General features: G+C 41.9%; 1 protein-coding gene across 5 annotated transcripts in view; it reads left to right on the forward strand.

Annotated features, from left to right (window-relative positions):
• LOC133218723 (ephrin type-B receptor 5) overlaps positions 1 to 19643 on the forward strand; it is a 66813-nt gene that overhangs the window by 14527 nt on the left and 32643 nt on the right. For 3 of the 5 annotated variants that reach the window (XM_061365436.1, XM_061365435.1, XM_061365439.1), the window contains 3 exons: positions 1980 to 2198; positions 12914 to 12978; positions 15722 to 16418. In XM_061365436.1, coding sequence (XP_061221420.1) covers positions 2105 to 2198; positions 12914 to 12978; positions 15722 to 16418 — 856 coding nt within the window. In that variant the 5' untranslated portion in view covers positions 1980 to 2104. Of the gene's footprint in view, positions 1 to 1979; positions 2199 to 8098; positions 8172 to 12913; positions 12979 to 15721; positions 16419 to 19643 lie in introns of those variants that run through there. The other 2 variants (XM_061365438.1, XM_061365440.1) reach the window with 2 other exon arrangements.

The raw sequence follows: 19643 nt of genomic DNA on the forward strand, positions 1-19643 counted from the left end.
GTGTGGACAAGAGAAGAGGGTGGTTTAAAAGTTGGGATGGTTTGAGGTTTCTGTTTAAGTAGTTGGGTGTAGGGAAGAAATAGTAGGAGAACTGAAGAATGAAAGATGAGTGTCTTTGGGTGTAGTCAGATTCTGCATACATCAAGTGCTGGGGGGAAGGGCAGGGCAATTTAGGGTTTGGTACTCTTTAATTCAGAGGGGCTGGTACTTCCCTCCTACTCTCCCTTAAATGCTTCCATAATGTTCTCCTCTACCCTTCATGATGGAGTAAGCATTTTTCACTGAGGTGTGGAAGAGGCAGAACCAAAAAGACAAAAATAAAGATTTACCTTTTTTAACTGCTAAATCAAACCCAGCTTTTTGGTTTCGCCACAGTTCCTCCCAATGAAAAACAGGTTTCCAGTGTAGTTCAGACAAAGGCTGTATGATGCCTCCTGAAGAGCGGTATAAAATCACTGGGATACAGGGTCTGCCAGGGTAAGCTGAACAGATGTAAGAGAAAAGCACAGGTGGGATGGAAGGAGAACAGTTTGTTTTCTTGGAGCCAGAAATGGTTTTGTGCCTGCTTCTTGGTAGTAGGGGATTTTAGTTCTGTTTTGTGGTAGCAAACTGATTTCTACCTTACTTATTATCCAGTAATTTCAAGATGGTAGCTTAAGATCCAACAGCCAGGGCATAATTGGGTTCTGTTTCCTTCTCTGCCATTCTCCCATTTAATCTTCATTTTTCCTCAGTTATACTGAATTGATTTTATTTTTCCCTTTCCTCATAAATAATGAATCAAAGCTTTCACTTCTTTCAGAGGTGCCTTTAGTTTTCTTACATTTTAGTGATGCCCAGGGTGCCTTTGATTCATCTGTGTTTGGTGTTATAGCTTCTCATTAGGGGCAGTGTAAGAGAGAACTATTCCATCCTGTCCAGTGATCTCTTCCCCTCTTTAGTAAAGCAAATAAAATTGCATTCCATTGCCTATTCTCATACTCTTCAGGCTGCTTTTTATCTCTGCTCTGCCTATCTTGCTAAATTCCCCATTGCTAGGTTTTCAGATAATTGCAGCGAGGCTGCCCCTTTTAATTACAACTCTTTTCTCCCTTATTTCAACCCAGTTATTGAGCCATTTCTCCATATTGCCCGAGATATTTTTCTTTCTCCTTAGCTATGCTTCACTGTCTCACTGAAGACATTGAAGTGTTTTCAATGCTCTGCACTAAGGGAACCTAAAGAAACAATACATACTGGCTTTTTGCATGTAACCTACATATTGCCATGATGTTTGTCTGCTGGGCTGAGAATTGGGCATATGGAGCCAGAAATACCTCGCTTGATCTAATGCAGTGCTGGATTAGGCTACACACTGCTCCCTGACTGTGAGATAAGCCTGTATGTCAGTTTGTCACCTATGATGTATTAATGGGAAAAAAAACCTGTCCAGCTTCAATAGTGTTGTACAGTCACGTACTTAAAGGGACAAATGCCTGCATCTGAAATGCAATTACAAGTGTGTTAGCAGTGCAGATTTGTATTGTCATAAATGGCAGGAACTCCTGTCATGGCTACTGCCCTGCAGGTCCTGAAAAGGCAAAGTATAAATTGTAAGAGACAGAATTTGGAAAGCATACAGGGGAAATCGAATGGAGCCTTTCCAAGAGACGTTGCCAAAGATGCAAAGGGTCAGGACCTAATTAAGAATACAGCCTATACTGTGGAACAAAGTAACACTGATCTGGGAACTCCACTCTCATTGACGCCTCGAATATATCAAAATCTGTGTGTACTGACAGTGTACCAGACAACTGGGACTGAAGTCTTGAGGGGTGGGAGGGTGTGGGTGTATAGTAAACACTGGTTGTATAGTCTGGCCTACTCTTTTTCACCTGTATCTTGGAAGTAGTAAATGATGGAGTGGGTGTAAGAAACCTGCCAGTTCTGTATTATTGTGACCTGATTTCTGTTTCCACCCTCTGTTTTCTGTTAACCAGTATTTCTGTGTGAAGGACTCTGTGCTTTGATTTGGGAAGATATTAAAACAATCCAAGAAATCTCTGGCCACTTCAAGTCAGTGGTGTGTGTTTTTTGGAGATGGTGGTATCTACACTGATTCTTCATGGATTCTAATGCTGGCATCAGCTCAAGAAGAGTGGCGGGAATGGGTTCACTCTGGATGGTCTGCTGCTTTCATCTAGTAACCTCACTAGAAGGTAAGAACAGATTTTGTGTAATGCAACAACTCAACAGCAGTTTCTCTAGAGACAAAAGTGTGCTCGCCAATGTGCTTATCCTCTTCCAGATGAGCATTGGGCACATGACTTCCTATTTGATGGTTGATCGCTGTCTCATGAGATGTAAAAAGATATTAGTATTGTTTCTACTGGGACAGGCAAACAGCCTTATGAAGAACCATTAGTGAACATTTTTACTAGCTATCTTAGAAATTATAGCAGCAAAGAATATTTTTTCTTGCCCTGGGAATAAGCTCCTTGTTTATGCGTTGCATGTATTTGATTGCTGTCCTTGCACCATGTTCGTTCTCTGAAACAATCTCTCGATGTTTATGCTGTTCTACAAGGCAGCATCCAGTGGGCTGAAATCAGGGTTTTTTATCTCTACCATCTGAACAACCGACCTCATATGCATATTTATATGGAGAGAATCCTTTGTATTAACAAGAAGAGGCAGTTTGTGTTCAACCAGCAGAGAAGAGGGAGAGAGCAGTGAAGACAGGGTAGAAAAAAGGTGGACAGGGAAAAAGAGAGGCCAAGAAAATGGGAGGGGAAAGAAGACATTATAGGAGGGAGGGTGATGAGAACAAGATGTAAAATGAGAACTGTAGGAGAGAGTTAGAGAAGGGCAGAGGTACTGTAAACAATCCTCTTGTTTGTTCCAAGAAATACCCTTGCAGCTACATGTGCTCAGTGAACTGCACTGTTTTGTGGTGAATGTTCATCTCTTGCATATGTGAAAGCCTCTGAAAGAAAGAGAGGAGGGAATCAAAGAAAGACAAGGAAGGAAAGAGCTTCCCTAGAGGAAGGGAAAGGGGCATAGTGTGAGATCTAAGAAAAAGAAGGTGGAGACTGGGAAGATGATGATGAAGAGGAAAGCTTGTTAAAGCATCCTTTCTCTTAGTAGGAAGGGAATGAAAGAGGAGGTTCAGAAATGAAATAATTGGTGTAAGATTATAATACAAATTCTTAAATCTCTGCAACACTGTTAACTGCTGATTTAAGAGTGATTTTATAAAGCACTATGTTGTTTTTTAGTGTAACTAGTAGAGGAATATAGCTGGAAAAGGGAGGAAAAATGTCCATTCTCTGCCTATATGAAGTAACTCAGTGATGCCTATAGGAACTGACATTTTTGGAATTCAGTGATCACTCCTGTAAGTATGTGGAGTTTAGAAAACACTGTGTGATACAGCTTCATAGATCACATAGTTGAATTGCTTGGATTAAAATCGGACAGTAGAATTCTGCCTATGGAGATGAAGCAGTAAAGGCACCCAGTGAGCTGAATTTTGAGTCTTAATTCAAAGTCAGGGAAGTCAGCACCTTGCATTATGACTGTACTACATGATCTTAGGATTGAACTCTAAAGCTTATTTGCATCTCAGAGGTAAGTATTTTTTTGTGGTCAAGAGACAAAGAAGGATTATGCATTGGGGATGGAAAGTCTGATGATAACTATGTAGAAGGCTTTGCTTTACTACAGAGTTATCCATAAAGAATTAAAAATGACTGTGGTCATTTTGTTGACTCATTATTATATATAGTAGAAACTTGAACTTCATGTTTCAGATATAAGTTGCAAAATATAGGTAATATCCACTTTGGTCTTTAGTTTTTGCAAGGTTTCATGTAAGTTTTAGGTGGTGTCTGAAATATGTCTTGCCTCTAACTGAAGAAGCTTGAAAATCAATCAAGATAATTCTTCTTTGAAGTGTTTCTCAGCCATTTGAGTTAGATTTAAACAGTCTGAAAGTAAATCATTTTTTATCTCAAACTAAGCTTTGTTTGAAATTTTCTAATGGGAAAAACAGTGTTGTTAAAAACTTAATGTAAATTGTTAAGAATAGGAAGAGAAGCTGTAGAAAGGGGAAGAAAAATACCGAAAATATTCAAATCATCATTCTGTACATCATGAAGAGAGTAAATGCTTTTTATGTAGAATGCTTTTCAGATATAAGGAAGGCAGTACCCTTACAGGGCCTAATGGGACTTTAAACCCCTTCATGACTCAAAAGTAAAGCTCTTGTAAGCAATTGAAAATGTTTTTCTGGTTGCTGTTGTTGTTGTTGATGCATTAAAAGGAATTAGGCTGAACTAATTTGGTACAGGTCTAGTATTTGGACACACTGATTTCACTAGGAATGACCATGTCTGCCCAGAGTTTTCCAGAGATGATTTTTAGACTAGGAAAATGGGAAAAAATCATGGGAAGCATGAGGGAAAACTGTTTTGCAAATAGAAAGCATTTGTAAACATATTATTTTGGCTATGATCATAGAATCATAGAGTAGTTAGGGTTGGAAAGGACCGTAAGATCATCCAGTTCCAACCCCCCTGCCATGGGCAGGGACACCTCCCACTAAACCATGTCACCCAAGACTCCATTCAGCCTGCCCTTGAACACTGCCAGGGATGGAACATTCACAACTAATAAAAGGAAACGAGATTGCACAAAAGTATTTCCTTAAGATTACATTTCCCAGTGTTTATGGCTCTGCAACAGAGTTTTTGAGGTTTTAGTTTTGGAAGCATTATTTGTGAGCTACATGCTGGGTGAAAAAATAGATTTTTTTGTCCTCTTTCTGAAAAATATGTATATCAATACACAGAAATTTCAGTTCTATGAGTATCTATATCTGTACTGTAATTACAGTGTACAGTTTTATCATTTTTGTAGGTTCCTTCCTGATTGTGAATGTTAGCGATGCATAGAATTGAAGAATGCCTGATGGGCTACAGTCAAAGTAGCTGAAAGCAAGTGATGACTTGCTAATGAAATAGTTCTTACTCGGGCACAGAGCTGCATATTGGTTTTGCTTTGACTGAGTTATAAATGTTTACAGCTGTAAACACAAGCAGAGTTCATTTTGCCGAACTCATTAATTACGTTCCAGAGGAATGATGTGTTCTGCATGTGAGAGGCTGCATTTATTCCACAAGAAACTCCGCAGCCTGCAGGGTGGCTGGGCAGCCTTTCCAAACGTCTTCCACAAGTTTATGATAGAGGATAATTCTGCTTAGGGAGAAAATTTTTGCATTAAAAGAAGGTCTCCTTGGCAAAAGGCAGTACACAAGGAAAACATTGTGAGGTCAGGCATTCTTATTTCATTGGTTTCCCTATTTTTTTCTGTGAACTGGTTGTTGTCTTGGGTTCCTGAAAATAGTGTATTGATTGCTTAAATTGGCTTGACTTTGAAGTGGGGGAAAACCATATCATTACATATCCTCAAAGGTAATCTTCAGCATGAGAAATACTATTGCCTTTTGTTTTGTTATATGCAAAGAAACATTTAAATGGATGTTTTTTTACTTCGGGGGGGGGGGGAGTAAAATTCTCTTTTTACTTCAGTTGCTTGTGATTCACATTAAATACTAAAATATTAAATATTAAAATCCTAGCAAAGATTTTCTGTTATATTTTACCCAGCTCGTTCTTGACACTTCCCTGCATGCCAAAATCTTTGCCACTGCTTGGAAAGCCCAGGACAGAGGAATCTCCTGTTGTAGACATGCAGAAGGTGAATGGGACTGGGCTAGATGTGCAGATTGTTTGAAAGAGGAGGAGTACCTGAGTTATTTCATTGGTCAGTCTCAATTGCTGTACTTGATTAGTTTTCTTCCAGAGTAGATTACACTGTAGTCCCTGTGCTAGGACATCCCCATTCCCCGGTATGTACCATAAGCCTGTGTTGAAGCTGTTCACAAGCGGCAGGCTTGACATCAGCAGAGGAATTAGTGCGTCAAGCTAATTTTGGCAGTTTCCCTAAAGCTTTAACAAAAGAGTAGAAGAGGTAAAGAGAAAACTACAGTCATTCATAAAGCTTAAAAGCTGTGCCACCTGGCAAATAGCTGCATATTTCCATATCCTAGCCCATTTGGCTGTCATTTCTGTCTTTCACAGATGGCATGTAACTCCTGATTGCGGTGTGAGAATTCCTCCATGTGGATGACAACTTTGATGTACTGACAATGTCAACATTTTGATCTGACATAGCGAGTGGTTAAGAAACACTGTATTTCATGGAACTCATGAAATACATATCCCAGTGGCCCCAAATAGCTTTTTTTTTTATTAATTGCTTATGAGTGCTTATGAGAAGTAATACAGGAACATTAATTGCAGGAATATCTTTCATAGCTTAGATTTATCCAAGAAAAAAAATCAAACTCATTTGTCTTATATAGGATGGTTTTGTACATATCCTCTTCTATTAGGAGGCTTATTTTATAACTCTATTGCTTGTGTTTCATGTTAAGTCATAGCTGACTTTTAGAAAAGAGCAGAAATCTTTCAGTAGATATGAGCAAGTGGGATTTTTGATCTATTTTGGTTGGTTTTTTACTTGTTTCATCAACTAATTCTTTGAAAATAAAATACTTGTTATAGTTGCATATGTCACTAGCCACTTACTTCATCACAACAGCTGTTTAGTTTTGGCAGTTCTAGTGTATTCAGGGCTTCCTAAAGGTTTCGCTGTATTCTGTCTCCCAGTGATAGCCCCCATGTGTATAAATATGTTTGTTCATCTGTTTGATAGAAGGCTCCTCTCCCCACATTCAAAGGAGCACAGAGGAACAGTGAAAGACATGGGAACCTGAGTAACCTAGTAGAGAAATAAGCACCCTGACCTAGCTTCTCCAGGACTGTCACAGGAGTGTGAGCTGCCCATTGTGTGGAAATGGAACCCATTAAGATAAGTCAGTGGAAGTGCTCTCTGGAACACCTTGCAGAATGAGGGGGGGGGATTACTGCCAACAGGGGCATGGGACTTACCTGATGTAGGGAAGATCATTTGGGGCTTCTGCAAAACTTCCCTCCCCTTTAGAGAAGGAGGTGTAGGTGGTGAAAGGGAGGGATCAAAGTGGTTTGGGGGAGGATTGAGTGTGAGAAAATAGAGAAATAAGGGCCTGGTCATGTGTAAACAGGCTGCTGGCCAGTATGCCTGCCAGGCTTTGACCTGCGCCTGATCACCAGTCTGTGCTATCTTCTTAAATTCAGTATTTCACCAGTTACCTAGGTGAGAGGGCTTTATTTTGTGTGTATATGTCTACATGGTGTTTAAATGACAGCATCCAGAGAGGCTGGAATGGATGAAAATCAAGTGCCAGGAACTCAAGTTGGACCACAGGCCATAGGATCAGTGCATCTGTGATGCCAGCATCTGGAGTGAGCAAGCTTATATGAGTGAGTCTGTTATCTCTAGCAAATATTAAGCCAGACTAGCGATTCAGTAGAGTAAATGGGTTAGGAAGTCGGGGACTAGAGAGAACTCTTTGTGTGTGTGTCTGTAAGCAAGACAGCTGGAGGAGTTATCTACTAAAGGGATCAGGAGGTCCAGGGGTACCTGAAGTTCTGGGGTTCCCAAAGAGTCTTGTCTGTATACTGTGTGTCTCTGTGCAAATGGAGAAAAGACAATCCAAGGGCCAGATCCTGGGTAGGCTGAGTGTTCAAGACCAGTTACTGGAAGGATCTACAGTGTGTGTGCTTAGGCATGTGTTTGTATGTTTAAGTGGGGTTCTGTGGAGTGGGACAGCACTACAGCAACTGCCTGTGAGTCTTGGAGGCTGTCATGTCCGAGTGCCAGCAACCTAGGAGAAGAATAATCCAGGGCCACCTACTGGGTGGGGTGCATGCCTAAAGCCAGTTGGTAAAGGATCCATAGTGTGCCTGTGTGTGAATTGATGTATCAGTGAGTGAGGGTGTCTGAAACTAGGAACAGGAGTGGGGCTGCAAGCTTCAGGTGCTTGTATGTGCAGGTGCCAGCAAATGGGGAGACCACAGATCCAGAGGTCAGCTACTGGAGACCAAATGTTTAAGAACAGTTGTTTCAGGGAGCCATATTATATATAAATGCATATATATTTCCCACTAACAGACCTTCACCCTGACCAGTCAGAAAGGGGAGCAGGATGAGACCGTTGGTGGTGATGTTTCTGTTTGCATGACTGGTGAGTGTTTCTGTCTGTGTTGATCTTTGTAGCTGGCTGTATATGTGCAGTGCCTGCATGTGTTTGTGTGTGTGCCTATTGGGAATACCCACTCAACCTTGCTATTGGTTGGACTTGGGGACATGGAGCTACAGCAGCCTTGCTTATGTGAGGTTACTGGATTTAGCAACCCCTAAAAATATGTTTGTACAAGCCCAGAGAATGCTTTCTCTTTACAGCCCTTTTAGAGAGCATTTACAATCTTCCTACTTCTTCATGTTCAAGGCATGATCATATAAGGCAGAACAAACCCAGTAATATTTCAGGTCTTTTCAAGAAGTCTGTTAAGCCAGAGAGCTTTGCTGCTTGGGGCATTCAGCTGCATAGCAAAGCAGTGTCTCTGAATGTTATCTTTTACCCTACTGCCCTTTGCTTTGTCTACCAATGTACATGAACATCTGGATACGTTCAGAATTCAACTGGACAAAGCCTAGAGAAGCATGCTGTAATTTAGCCTGGTCTTGAGAGGGGTATTGATCAAGATGACCTCTATACCTCCCTTCCAGCTGGTTTCATTCTGTGATTCTATGGTGTGGTCATTCTTAGTCCCAGCTTCCTTATCCCAGAGGTAAAGGGATTCTTTCGCTGTCTTCTCAGTATCAACTTTTTTTTTCAGTGGCTAAGGTTTGTCTAGATTTGGGTTTTATAATTCCCTCTTGCACCACTCCACTGTTGAGACACTGAGGGCAAGTGTTCTTCAATCCAGAAAGCTGGCCATCTCTGCAATCCAAAAAGCTGTTAGAACATGTCTGCCTACATGAAGGCTGTGCAAGGGTCAATCATCTGTGGATGAATTGTCATTCACTTGCATCAGGGAACATTTTGCCTGTAACACAAGCACTGAGCTGTCTTGCTTGAAAGTACAGGCTAACCAAAACCTGAAAATCAATGACATGCCTATTCTGAACAGCCTGATCTGTGAAAGCAACTTCCAGCCTCTGCCCACTTGATCTTGATGTTGACATTTCAGTACAGTGTAGCCCAAGAGATTGGTTTGTGGTGGTAGGTATAGACTGGTATTAGCATAAGTCTTTGGGATTTTTACTTCACCCTTTCTGGACTGCCAAGAGCAAAGGACACTGAAATGACAGTGCTGTTAATTCTGAATTTCATTTGAAGAGTGTAATGAATCCATTTGACTCTTCTGTAAAAAACGTGGGTTTTTAGTTCAGGGAAGAGAAATAAAGGAGGGTGTTTCATCAGCTACTTTCCTCTTCTTTGAACTAAAATAAGTTTAGTAAGAAACTGGAATCTCAGTCTTCAAAAAATATAAGATTAAAGCAAGAATCAAAGAGCTATCATAATTTCATGTGTTTAAAAGCCTCCAGATCACTCAGATGCCTTAATTATTCTTTATTTTTAATCCAGAGTGCAATATTGTTTTGCTGATACCCTGAGGTCACCTCAGATCAGTTGTACTCAGCAACGTCATGGACTGGCCTGGGCCTGATCTGGTTTTGCAAGACCCTTGATTTTTGAGCAGTGTAGAAAAGGTGTAAGCCATTTTTCTTCCAGGTTGGTAAATTCAGCTGAACAGATCATTGCTACCTGCACTTTAGAGCAGCAGAATACTGGTCTGGCACAGCACAGTGAGGATGTGGAATGCTACATCAGTACTAATAAAGCAGCAAAGTGAAGACTCCTACCTGTACATTGCTATATAGTCATTCATATAGTTAAATTATTAGCACAGTCATGGGTTTGGCCCATGCCAACTGACCTTATCCTAAACAGTGCCTAGCATAGGTCAGAGGTTAGGGTGGACCATTCTGAGAGATGGTATGGATGCAGTCGTGCACTTCTGTGGGGCTGGAGTTTTTAGCCATGTGGACATAAACCATAGTGTGCCTGTTGTTCTCAGAGTTAGAAAGCAGTCTAACAGCTTGTTAGGTGTATGAGTGTACATGCAGCTAAGTGTGACTGGGGGTCTGATTCAAGGCACACAGCCAGTACAAGAGGGAGAAAAAGAAGAAAACTAGTGAGGGACTTTTGACAGTAAGTCACCAAATAAGATTTATGCCCATAACATTCTTGTGTGCTTTTCTTGGTTTGCTAATGCTTTCTGACTGATTTTACTTACTGTGAGAGGGACAGTTCTGTCTGTTTCAGGCTGCCTGTGTCTCTTCATCTGTGAAATACTCATGTGCTTGATAAAGATTACCTTGCCCAGTGATGAGAAGCCATCTCAAAAACGTACCTCCTGCTAACTGTGGCAGAACCCAGGCTGTTGAGAAGTCTTTTCTATCTTCTCTCTTCTTTGCTTTCAAACTTTTTATCTGTCTTTCCATGCCCTGGTGAACTTTGTTTTGTTTTGGCTTTGAGCTTCCATGGGATAGTTGCTTTATACTTTGTTAAATGGGAGAGCCATTCTTTCTTTAATGCAAAATGACCTTGTACATTATTCCAGGATATCAAACCAGGTTTGGGAACTCAGTGGCACAGTACTGACATAACAAAGTGCTCCCCCTGTGCCAGACTGTGCAATTGAGACACTAGTGTGTATGGGGGAATGCCAAGTCCCTCTGCTGCCAGAACAGCCTAGGGGAAGATTATGCCTTAAGGAGCATCGGCCTTTCACAGATGTTCTGATGCTCAGAGGAGGCACTTGAGCCAAAATATCCAAGGGTACCAAACTGCTCAGCATTTCCTGAGGCCTGTTAGGTAAAAGGGGTTGTGTTTTAGCTTTAACCAGCAGCTCTTTCCAGTTCTGGCAAAGTAGCCAGCCCAGATATTTTGCACTTTTAAAGCAAGGAACTACATCAGCTCTTCACAAAGGACTAAGAAATAAATGATCTCCTGCAGGAATATAGGGAACATCAGTCTGGGGACATCACTGAAGTCTAAGATCTGGATAAACTTGCTCACTTGATCATGTCTGGTTTAGGATGAGCCTGGTCTTTCCTTTACACTGATTAATGTGGAATGAATCCCCAGGAGCACTGACAGGGATAGTGAAGTCAGCAATCCATAATTTGGAAATAGAAAATATTGAGGATCTCTCCTGCGTAAGACATAGACAATCATATCATAGCAAGGGGAATAATGAATCCTGTTTGTAAATAAGCTGAATGTTCCTGTTGGGGTTTGGGGTTTTTTCTGTTTGTTTGGGGGATTTTTTTAAACAAAGCAACCAGATAGAAAAAAATAAAATAAGCAAATAAAAGAGGCTTTTCAGAGTTGTAAGGAAAAGCAGTTCAGTATCTATCAACACAAGTAAATACCTATTGGATGGAGTCTTTGTTGTGCATAGCATAGTATAGCATGTGTTGTCTTTGTCCGTGAACAGAAAACAGCATCTCCAAGAGCAGTCAAGGCTAGTATCTGCCTGTCATGGTTTAACCTGTCATGGTTTAACCCCAGCCTAAGCAGCTGCTGGTTCACCCTTTACCCTCCCCACAGTGGGATGGGGAAAAGAACTGGCAGAAAAAGTAAAGCCAGTGGGTTGAATAAGAATGGTTTAATAGTTAAAGTACAACATAATACTAATAATGAAAAGGGAAGTAACAAGGAGAGAGAGAAAACTAAAAGTGGGAGGGAACAAAGCCAAAACAAAAAAAACACAAGCAGACAACAGTGATGCTCAATACAATTGCTCAGCACCCGCTGACCAATACCCAGCCTGACCCAACCACTGATCACCCCCTTCCAGTTAACTCCCCCCAGTTTCTACACTGGGCATGACATGCTGTGGTATGGAATACTCCCTTGGCTAGTTTGAGTCAGGTGTCCTGTCTCTGCTTCCTCCTGGCTTCCCATGCCCCTTCTCACTGCAGAGCATGAGACTGAAAAGTCCTTGATCAGGATAAGCAATACTGAGCAACAACTAAACCATTGGTGTGTTATCAGTGTTATTGCCAGATAGAGCCAGAGCACAGCCCTGTATCAGCTGCTGGGAAGTAAAGTAGCTCAGGACACTGTCTCCAGTGGTAGAGCCAGTAACAGTGGAAATGCAGACTAGTCATGGGAATAAATTAGGCCTGTGAAGTTTTGCATGTACCCTACTCCTAAGCAGTACAGCGCAAGAGACTATTTAATGCTGATTTTCTGATAAAACTGGGGCTTGTACACAGGTTTGCACCCTAATTAATGCCCAGCTCCAGAACAAGGTGAATCCATTACAGGATCAACTAGGTCATCATCCTAAACTCCCACAGAATTTGGTTCCAGAGTTGGAAACAAAAGTGTCTTGCCTTGTGTCCATATCTACACCTGCAAATAAAATGAGCAACCATGGTCCTGAGAAGATTGGCATGCATTCATACAATTCATCTCTCTGGCTCACCCTCTCCTTTCCACAAAGAGGGTGGCCCCATCTGTACTGCTTGTTATGATAACTCTGCTCTGTGCTGTCAGTGTGCTTATGCTTTGCCTGGGGAAGTTTTCACGGGGCCAGAATATTGCCATGCAACCTGCTAACCATGAGTTAGCCTGAGTTTGTGCCCTGTGCCTCTGCCCCTGTCTTGGGCCTGCTTAATTTACTAGTATGGATGTAGCCTGTTGTATCTCAAAACATGAATGTACATTCTGGGTGTGTGGAAGCCCTCTACAAGACGTGGTTTTGGGTTGGGTTCTGGGTTGTTTTGGGTTTTTTTCAGAGATAATATTACATGAGGCAAGTAAGGTTTTAGCTTGACTTGGAAAAGCACAAAGTATTTGTTTGTTTGTTTGGATCTCTATTTATCTATTTATTTAAATATAAACAGAAATACTTCTGGATACAACTAGAGAGACCTCAGAGATCGGCTGGACCACCCACCCTTCTGATGGGGTAAGCATTTCCCTTGTGCTCTTCTTGACTTCCTCTGTGCGGGGAAGGCGTGCATGCATCTGATGAAGAGCAGCAAACTGGAGGCAGTGAAAAGTGTTAACACACTTAAACATGAACAATTCGAATGTGGTATGTGGTGCAAAGCCAGATAGGAGGATACTGGGTGGGATGCTATTGCCACCTCACAGTTTCTCTGTTCACGGAAACTGCTGTCAAAGCCGCATCCCTTCTGCACACGCAGAGGGTGCTTGGTCTGCTCCCATGGGTGATGTTGCTCTCTGTCTCTAGCTCCTTGAAGAGCCCTAGCTAAATTCTGCCTTTGAAGTCTGTGAAGCAGGAAGGCAGGGATAGATTGATGCTGCTGTGGGTTCCTGATCCTTGTGGAATGATACGGTGAAGTCTGTGTGGCCTTCTCTGTAGGTAGGGTTATTTAATGCTCTTCTGGGGGACAAATCTGCTTTGCAGAGTTTTGCTATGAGTGGTAATCAGTGATGTGGCTGTCAGTGATCAGTCAAATTGTGCAGTACCTGAATATTTGAAGGCTAGGTGAATCGTGTGTAGAACAATGTTTGACTTGCCCTTTTGCTGGGACACATGCACACGAATTAATATTTCCCTATTAATTCTGTACTTTTCACCCTAACCTCTTTCCTCAGTTGTCACTGGCCAGTTGCAAGCTTTCATTAGAGGCTCAAAGATAAAGCTAGACCTGTGGTAGTTCAGTGGAGCTCCAGTCTAAATGTGTTTACTTGTCCATTTTCTAGGAGCCTGCCTATGCATTCCAAGCATTTTGACACAATCATCATGCGGATTGGGTGTTACTGTTCATAAACCAGATCATAAACCAGTCATGTGTGCTGTGTGCCATGATGTGGAGAGCATTTAGTAGGAGAAGTAGCTGCCTGGGAGCCCACGACTGGTGCACTGAGGGGTATACTTAGTCAATTCTGTGTAAGCCTGCAGTCCAGCTGGCTGCGTTCAATACTGGCTGCTGGCTTTTTACCTGCATGCCCAGAGCTAGGAAATGAATTTGAAGCTTACTGGAGCATGAGACACTACAGGCTTTCTGAAGCTGTCAAAGGGGGGGAGGGGGAAATGAAATTCATGAGACCTACAGCCATGGCTCAGAACCAGAAATGTGCAGCCATAAGTGAGAGAGATGTATATTTATCTTGCACATGTTGTTACTGACTGTGAGCTCTCTAGAAGGTATGAATGTGTAGGTATATTGCAGTCTTCTCTGTATTCTGTCAAGCATCTGAATTTAGCCTTTTCTGTCTGTTGATCTATGTTCCAAGCTTTACTCACTTCCTTAGGAGGTATTTTGTGACCCCAGTTCTTGACCAAGCATGAGATTTCCCATTTCTGCTGGATTTGTGAAGAGCAGGAACTGCAGACTCTTGCTGGAATAGCACAGACAAAGTAGCACTGTACTTAGTTCAGTATTGTCTGTATGACTTGGAAGGAAGAGGAGCTCAAATAAACTGCAATTATCCTGTTGTTTTATTGCTTCAGTAAGAGTGTTGGAAGTACTCCATACTTAGAACAGACTAAGGTGACCCCAGAAAGCTGCATAAGGCTTCAAAAAGTTCCTGTTTTCTGTTGCATGTTTATGGTCAAGCAGAAAAAATGGAGCAACAGTTACGTAGATGGACAGACGTTAGAACATGATGGACATCAGAGAAGCTATCACCAAAGGGAGTGGATCCTGTTTCTTTCCACCTCCACTCACAGGTTCCCACCCTTCCCTTGCCTCATGCCTAAAGATTAGGGGACCACTGGGTGATCCAGATCTTAATCCTTATGTGAAAAGTGATTACTTTTGATGTGTGTTACACGTGTTAGTTTTCTATGGTCAATAAAATGTTTTGACTCATTCTATAGCCACAAACATCATGATGCATTCAAATGTAGGAGACAGTTAGTAGTGGAAAAAAAGGTATTGTATTCAGCCATTGTGCAAGGTTTGACAGAAATTGCTGTAACATTTGACTGTACCTTTGGGTTCGTCTGTGAATGGGAAACAAGGCTGTAAAACTTCATCCTCAGTCTGACATCATTGTTTAAATCTCAGGATAGCAGAATATTCAAAATTTCCTGATTTGTAAATGTACATTTTAGTTTGATCTGTTTGTATAGAAACTATTCTGTTAATAATGAAAGACTCTCCACAACCACATAGTCAGAGTCTCACATAGTGAGAGGCAGGAAAACCACCTTAACAGAGATCAGAGCAACCTCAATTGGGTCCTCCCAGGGCTACCTTAGGAGGGTGATTAAACCATTGTCCAGGGATGAAAGCCATCCAGTTGAGTGAAAGAGACAGGATCTTTGCATCACTTTGCATAGTGCTACTACCTGCATGGGCCTGACGTTCAGGGGATGCAGGAGAGATTTGAGTACTGTACAAAACTTGATGGGAGGGTGGTTGCTTGCTCTAAGGTAGGAACTGAAGGCAGGAAAAGGGAGGGAACAAGCATGACATATGACAGGCTTGCATGCATTATGTTTTCTTTCACAGCAGTTCTTACTTGCAAACTTTAACAGCTCTTCTTTACAGGGTCATACTTTGCCTTGTATAGAGTGCTGTGCTACACATGCCATCACCTGGTCCAAGTCTTATCATAGACATGGCAAGGTGAAGTGAGGGGAGGAAAGCCTGTCCTGTATTTTTGGTGCAGTTGAACACTGAATCCATATTTCTTTTACTATATCTTCTTCCTTTTCTCTCCCATGTATTCAGTGGGATGAGGTAAGTGTCTGGGATGACAAGAAGCGCCTGATCCGAACCTTTCAAGTCTGTAACGTGGCTGAACCTGGTCAGAATAACTGGTTGCGTACTCACTTCATAGAGCGTCGAGGAGCCCACCGAGTCCACGTCCGCCTCCGTTTCTCAGTGAGAGACTGTGCCAGTATGCGCACTGTGGCCTCTTCTTGCAAAGAGACTTTCACACTCTATTACCATCAATCAGAGGCTGACACAGCTTCTCAGGAACTGCCAGAGTGGCGTGAGGGCCCCTGGACCAAAGTGGATACTATTGCAGCTGATGAAAGCTTTTCGCAAGTGGACAGCACTGGGAAGGTGGTAAAGATGAATGTTAAAGTCCGTAGCTTTGGGCCACTCACCAAGCATGGCTTCTACCTGGCCTTCCAGGACTCGGGAGCCTGCATGTCCCTGGTGGCAGTCCAAGTCTTTTTCTACAAGTGCCCAGCTGTGGTGAAAGGATTTGCTTCCTTCCCTGAAACTTTTGCTGGAGGAGAGAGGACCTCGTTGGTGGAGTCCCCAGGGACGTGCGTACCAAATGCTGAAGAGACAAGCATGACTGGGTCTATGGGTGTTCGGTTGCACTGCAATGGAGAAGGCGAGTGGATGGTGGCCATTGGAAGATGCACCTGCAAGGCTGGCTACCAGCCTGTTGACGATGAACGAGCCTGCCAAGGTGAGAGACCCTTTTCCCCACCTCCTAGGCAGCCACCTTGTTAGTTCTCTGTGTTAGGAGTAGTTGGCATTTGCAAAGTTTGCAGAGCTAGGAGTTGAAGTAATTTTTCACCAAGAACGCTTACTAGCACCCTCTTCTGACACTTCTAGCACCTCAGATGAGTTGGAGTGACCACTTCTTTGTGCTAAGAACATGTCTAGAAATCCCACTCAAGGCCTTAGTTAAAGCTGCCACCAGAGACAGCTTGTCAGGCTACGTGTACAGAATTGGTAGGAGTTGTAACTAACAATATTTAGATCTAATGTAGTTCCACTTCTTTACCAAGAGGCAACAGCGTTAGTGAAGAGATGCCACATGGAACAAAGCTGAGCCCAGAGCTAATAATAAACTCTACTGTCCTGACTAGGTTGTGGCCTTTTGCCAGTGCTGCTGGAACTGCTGATAAAAACAAAAGTAAAAAGGAAATGGCAGCAGCCTAGTCACGGGACAGGGAATGTGCAGCAGGGATCTATGAGCCTGGCTCAGTAAGAAAAAACAGACATAATGGTATTATCATTACCTCTAATATCCTTTGTGCCCTGGGGCCTATAGTATTTTCTGTAAAATTATTGTAGGAAGAAGTAGAGTAAATTGTATATCATCCAGTAATGGTATTGGGCCAAAATCTGGGCAAACCTGGACACCCAGTCTAATGTCACGACTACGAAGCTTAAGACAGTCCATTAGACCAAACTGCTTATGTTGGTTATATAATTTTATGTGTAATGTTCTTCTGGTACTTCCTTGGGTTTAATTTGTGTCTACGCAAGCTCTCTCAGCAATATAAAATGTTGCTGCATCACACTTAGTACTCCAAAAAAGAAATGTGATGTGGAACCGAGTTTTGGCTGCAGACACGATTTTAAAATTGGATTTTAATTTATTCAAGTAACAGTTTGACTGGGACGTTGGGAGTACAAGTTATTCTGGTTAACTCCAAGTGCAAATGCCAGGGATAGTTAATGGCTGTCAATATGTTACCTTCAATTTCTATTTCATAAAGTGATTGCGGTCATACAAAATAACTTTATTAAGATACCACTCATTGCGCTGGACTGGAGACCGATAAAGCAGTTAAAATTGGTAAGTGCTTTTTATTTGTTTAAGCTCTGAGAATGATTAAAATGTGTGTGCCTTTTTACCCTGCTCATCGTATATTCATACAGTACTGCCCCTGAGAGTGAAGCTCAAACAGGCGGAGAGCAGCTCTGTATGCCTGAATCAACAGCATGACTAGTTCATAATCCATGTAAACTGCAAGTCAATAATTTAGCTGGTAGTCTTAAGCCCTCAAAAAACATGGAATTTAGGCTTGGGAAATAAAAGTAGGGACTTTTAGAAAATACAACTTCTGTTTTTTGTAGCATTCAATGACAGGCAATATTCCCTTGCAGTTCCATTATCACAGAAGCTGGAGGTAGATGAAAACAGTAAATATTTTAAGGAATAACTGAAATAATGGTAGTGTATCAAATGACAAAGCACTGCTTGCATTATTTACTTCCCGAGATTCCATGAGCAGCTAAGAACAGAAGACAACCAAATAATGAACCTTAATGTCAGAAGGTAGACTTTTCTCCTCCTGTTTCTCACAAACTCCTCTAGCTTGATCACTGTTCCTGATTTTTAATCCTGCTGCCGATACTTTGCTGTCCAGTTTGAATGGAGCCATGCTCAGCTAGTATAGTTAATTCCTTTGCTTGGTGTTTCTTCACATGGAGTCCTTTTCAGGACTTCTCTGTATTTTCTCCCTTCCTAAGATCAGAAGCGCACTGTGATACAGAGTTGCTACAGTGTTCTATATGAAATACAGAACAAACGCATTAGCCCAAGGGCAGACTTCTACTGATGATCCTTCAGAGAACTCTTCTTAGTAAGACTGAAGAATGCACCAAGGATGGGAAGGAGAAGCAAGTTTCCTTCTTACACTTTAGTAGAAGAGTGTGTGGGCATTGCCTTCCCCCTCACCATATGGAAGCCTGTGGAATCCTCCATTGACCAGCTGTTACCTCTTTATTTTGAGCAAAGAATCTGACAAAAACCATTCTCAGCAGATAGAAACCCATTTTATTTTTTTCCCTGCCCCCTACCATGAGTTAAGATACTTTTATTTGTTTCATAAGACCACCTGCTGCTTCTTACTATATGGCAAATTCCTTCAGCTACATAGAAGGGTGAAACAGCATCCTCTAGTAAGCCCTTAGGGTGATGTGGGATGTGGTGTGTAGGGGATTCACACTTGCTTTTGTCCAGGCAGATTTGTTCTCACGCTGAACAGTCAGAAAGTAGAATGGCAACTTACAGAGGAAAAAGGAAGGTTGAGACTTTAGCTCCTTTTCTTTCTGTACATGCATACGCACATGGTGCCTTGCCTTGGAAGGTTTCCTGCAAGTCTTCCACATAGAAGGCCTCAAATAGAACGTTTTGGGTGATTATGCTGTCCTAGGGTAGGGGTTCCCAGAATTCCAGACTGATTGGAGGGTCTCCCAGATCTTCTCTTAGATCAACAGGTTCATTACTGAGAACAGTGGTTCCTGGTTTCTATCCCCACAAACAATTTTGCAATACAACGTGTTTCTTGGGATTCACTACCCACTGCTTTTCATTGCCTTTTAACTAAAAGTCACATGGGTTGTAAATTACGAGATGCTTTTGAAAATAGTACTGAGAATTCATGACTGAAATGTTCGAAGAGGTATTTCAAAAATGACTATGGGGAGAAAAAGAGAGAAAAGACTGCTTGATAAACTGCTGAGCTGGCTTCCAAATGGAGGAGGTGAGCTCTCAGCTTGAAACCTCACTGAAATACAACTATTATTTTAATAATTCGAAGTTAATATTTTCCTTTTTTTTTCATCTTTCAAGTCCAAATACAAATCAATTCCAAGTCAGTTCCACCAGTCAAGTTCCATGTCTATTTTTCTCCATGGCAGTATCCAATATGATGCTTTTCCCACATCACTGTAAATGTGCCAATACTGTATCAGCATACCCCTGCATCTGCAGTTACCCTCCAGCTACAGCACACAGCTGTTTGAGGGCTCATTTATCCCGCAAGAATACTGCATGATTATTTTTGTATTATTAAAAGATGTCTTTTCCTTACCAGCCTGCATAAACTTTTTTCAGTGTGAGAGGCTAAGGAAGCGTTAAGATTTGTGTTAAAGCATAAGCTTCAGTAGCCTG

The sequence above is a fragment of the Neopsephotus bourkii genome, unplaced genomic scaffold, assembly GCF_033783945.1.
Source record: "Neopsephotus bourkii isolate Nb327-2 ecotype Australia unplaced genomic scaffold, CSIRO-AGI_Nbou_v1 NB_1287, whole genome shotgun sequence".
In the NCBI taxonomy this organism is placed as follows: Eukaryota; Metazoa; Chordata; class Aves; order Psittaciformes; family Psittacidae; genus Neopsephotus; species Neopsephotus bourkii.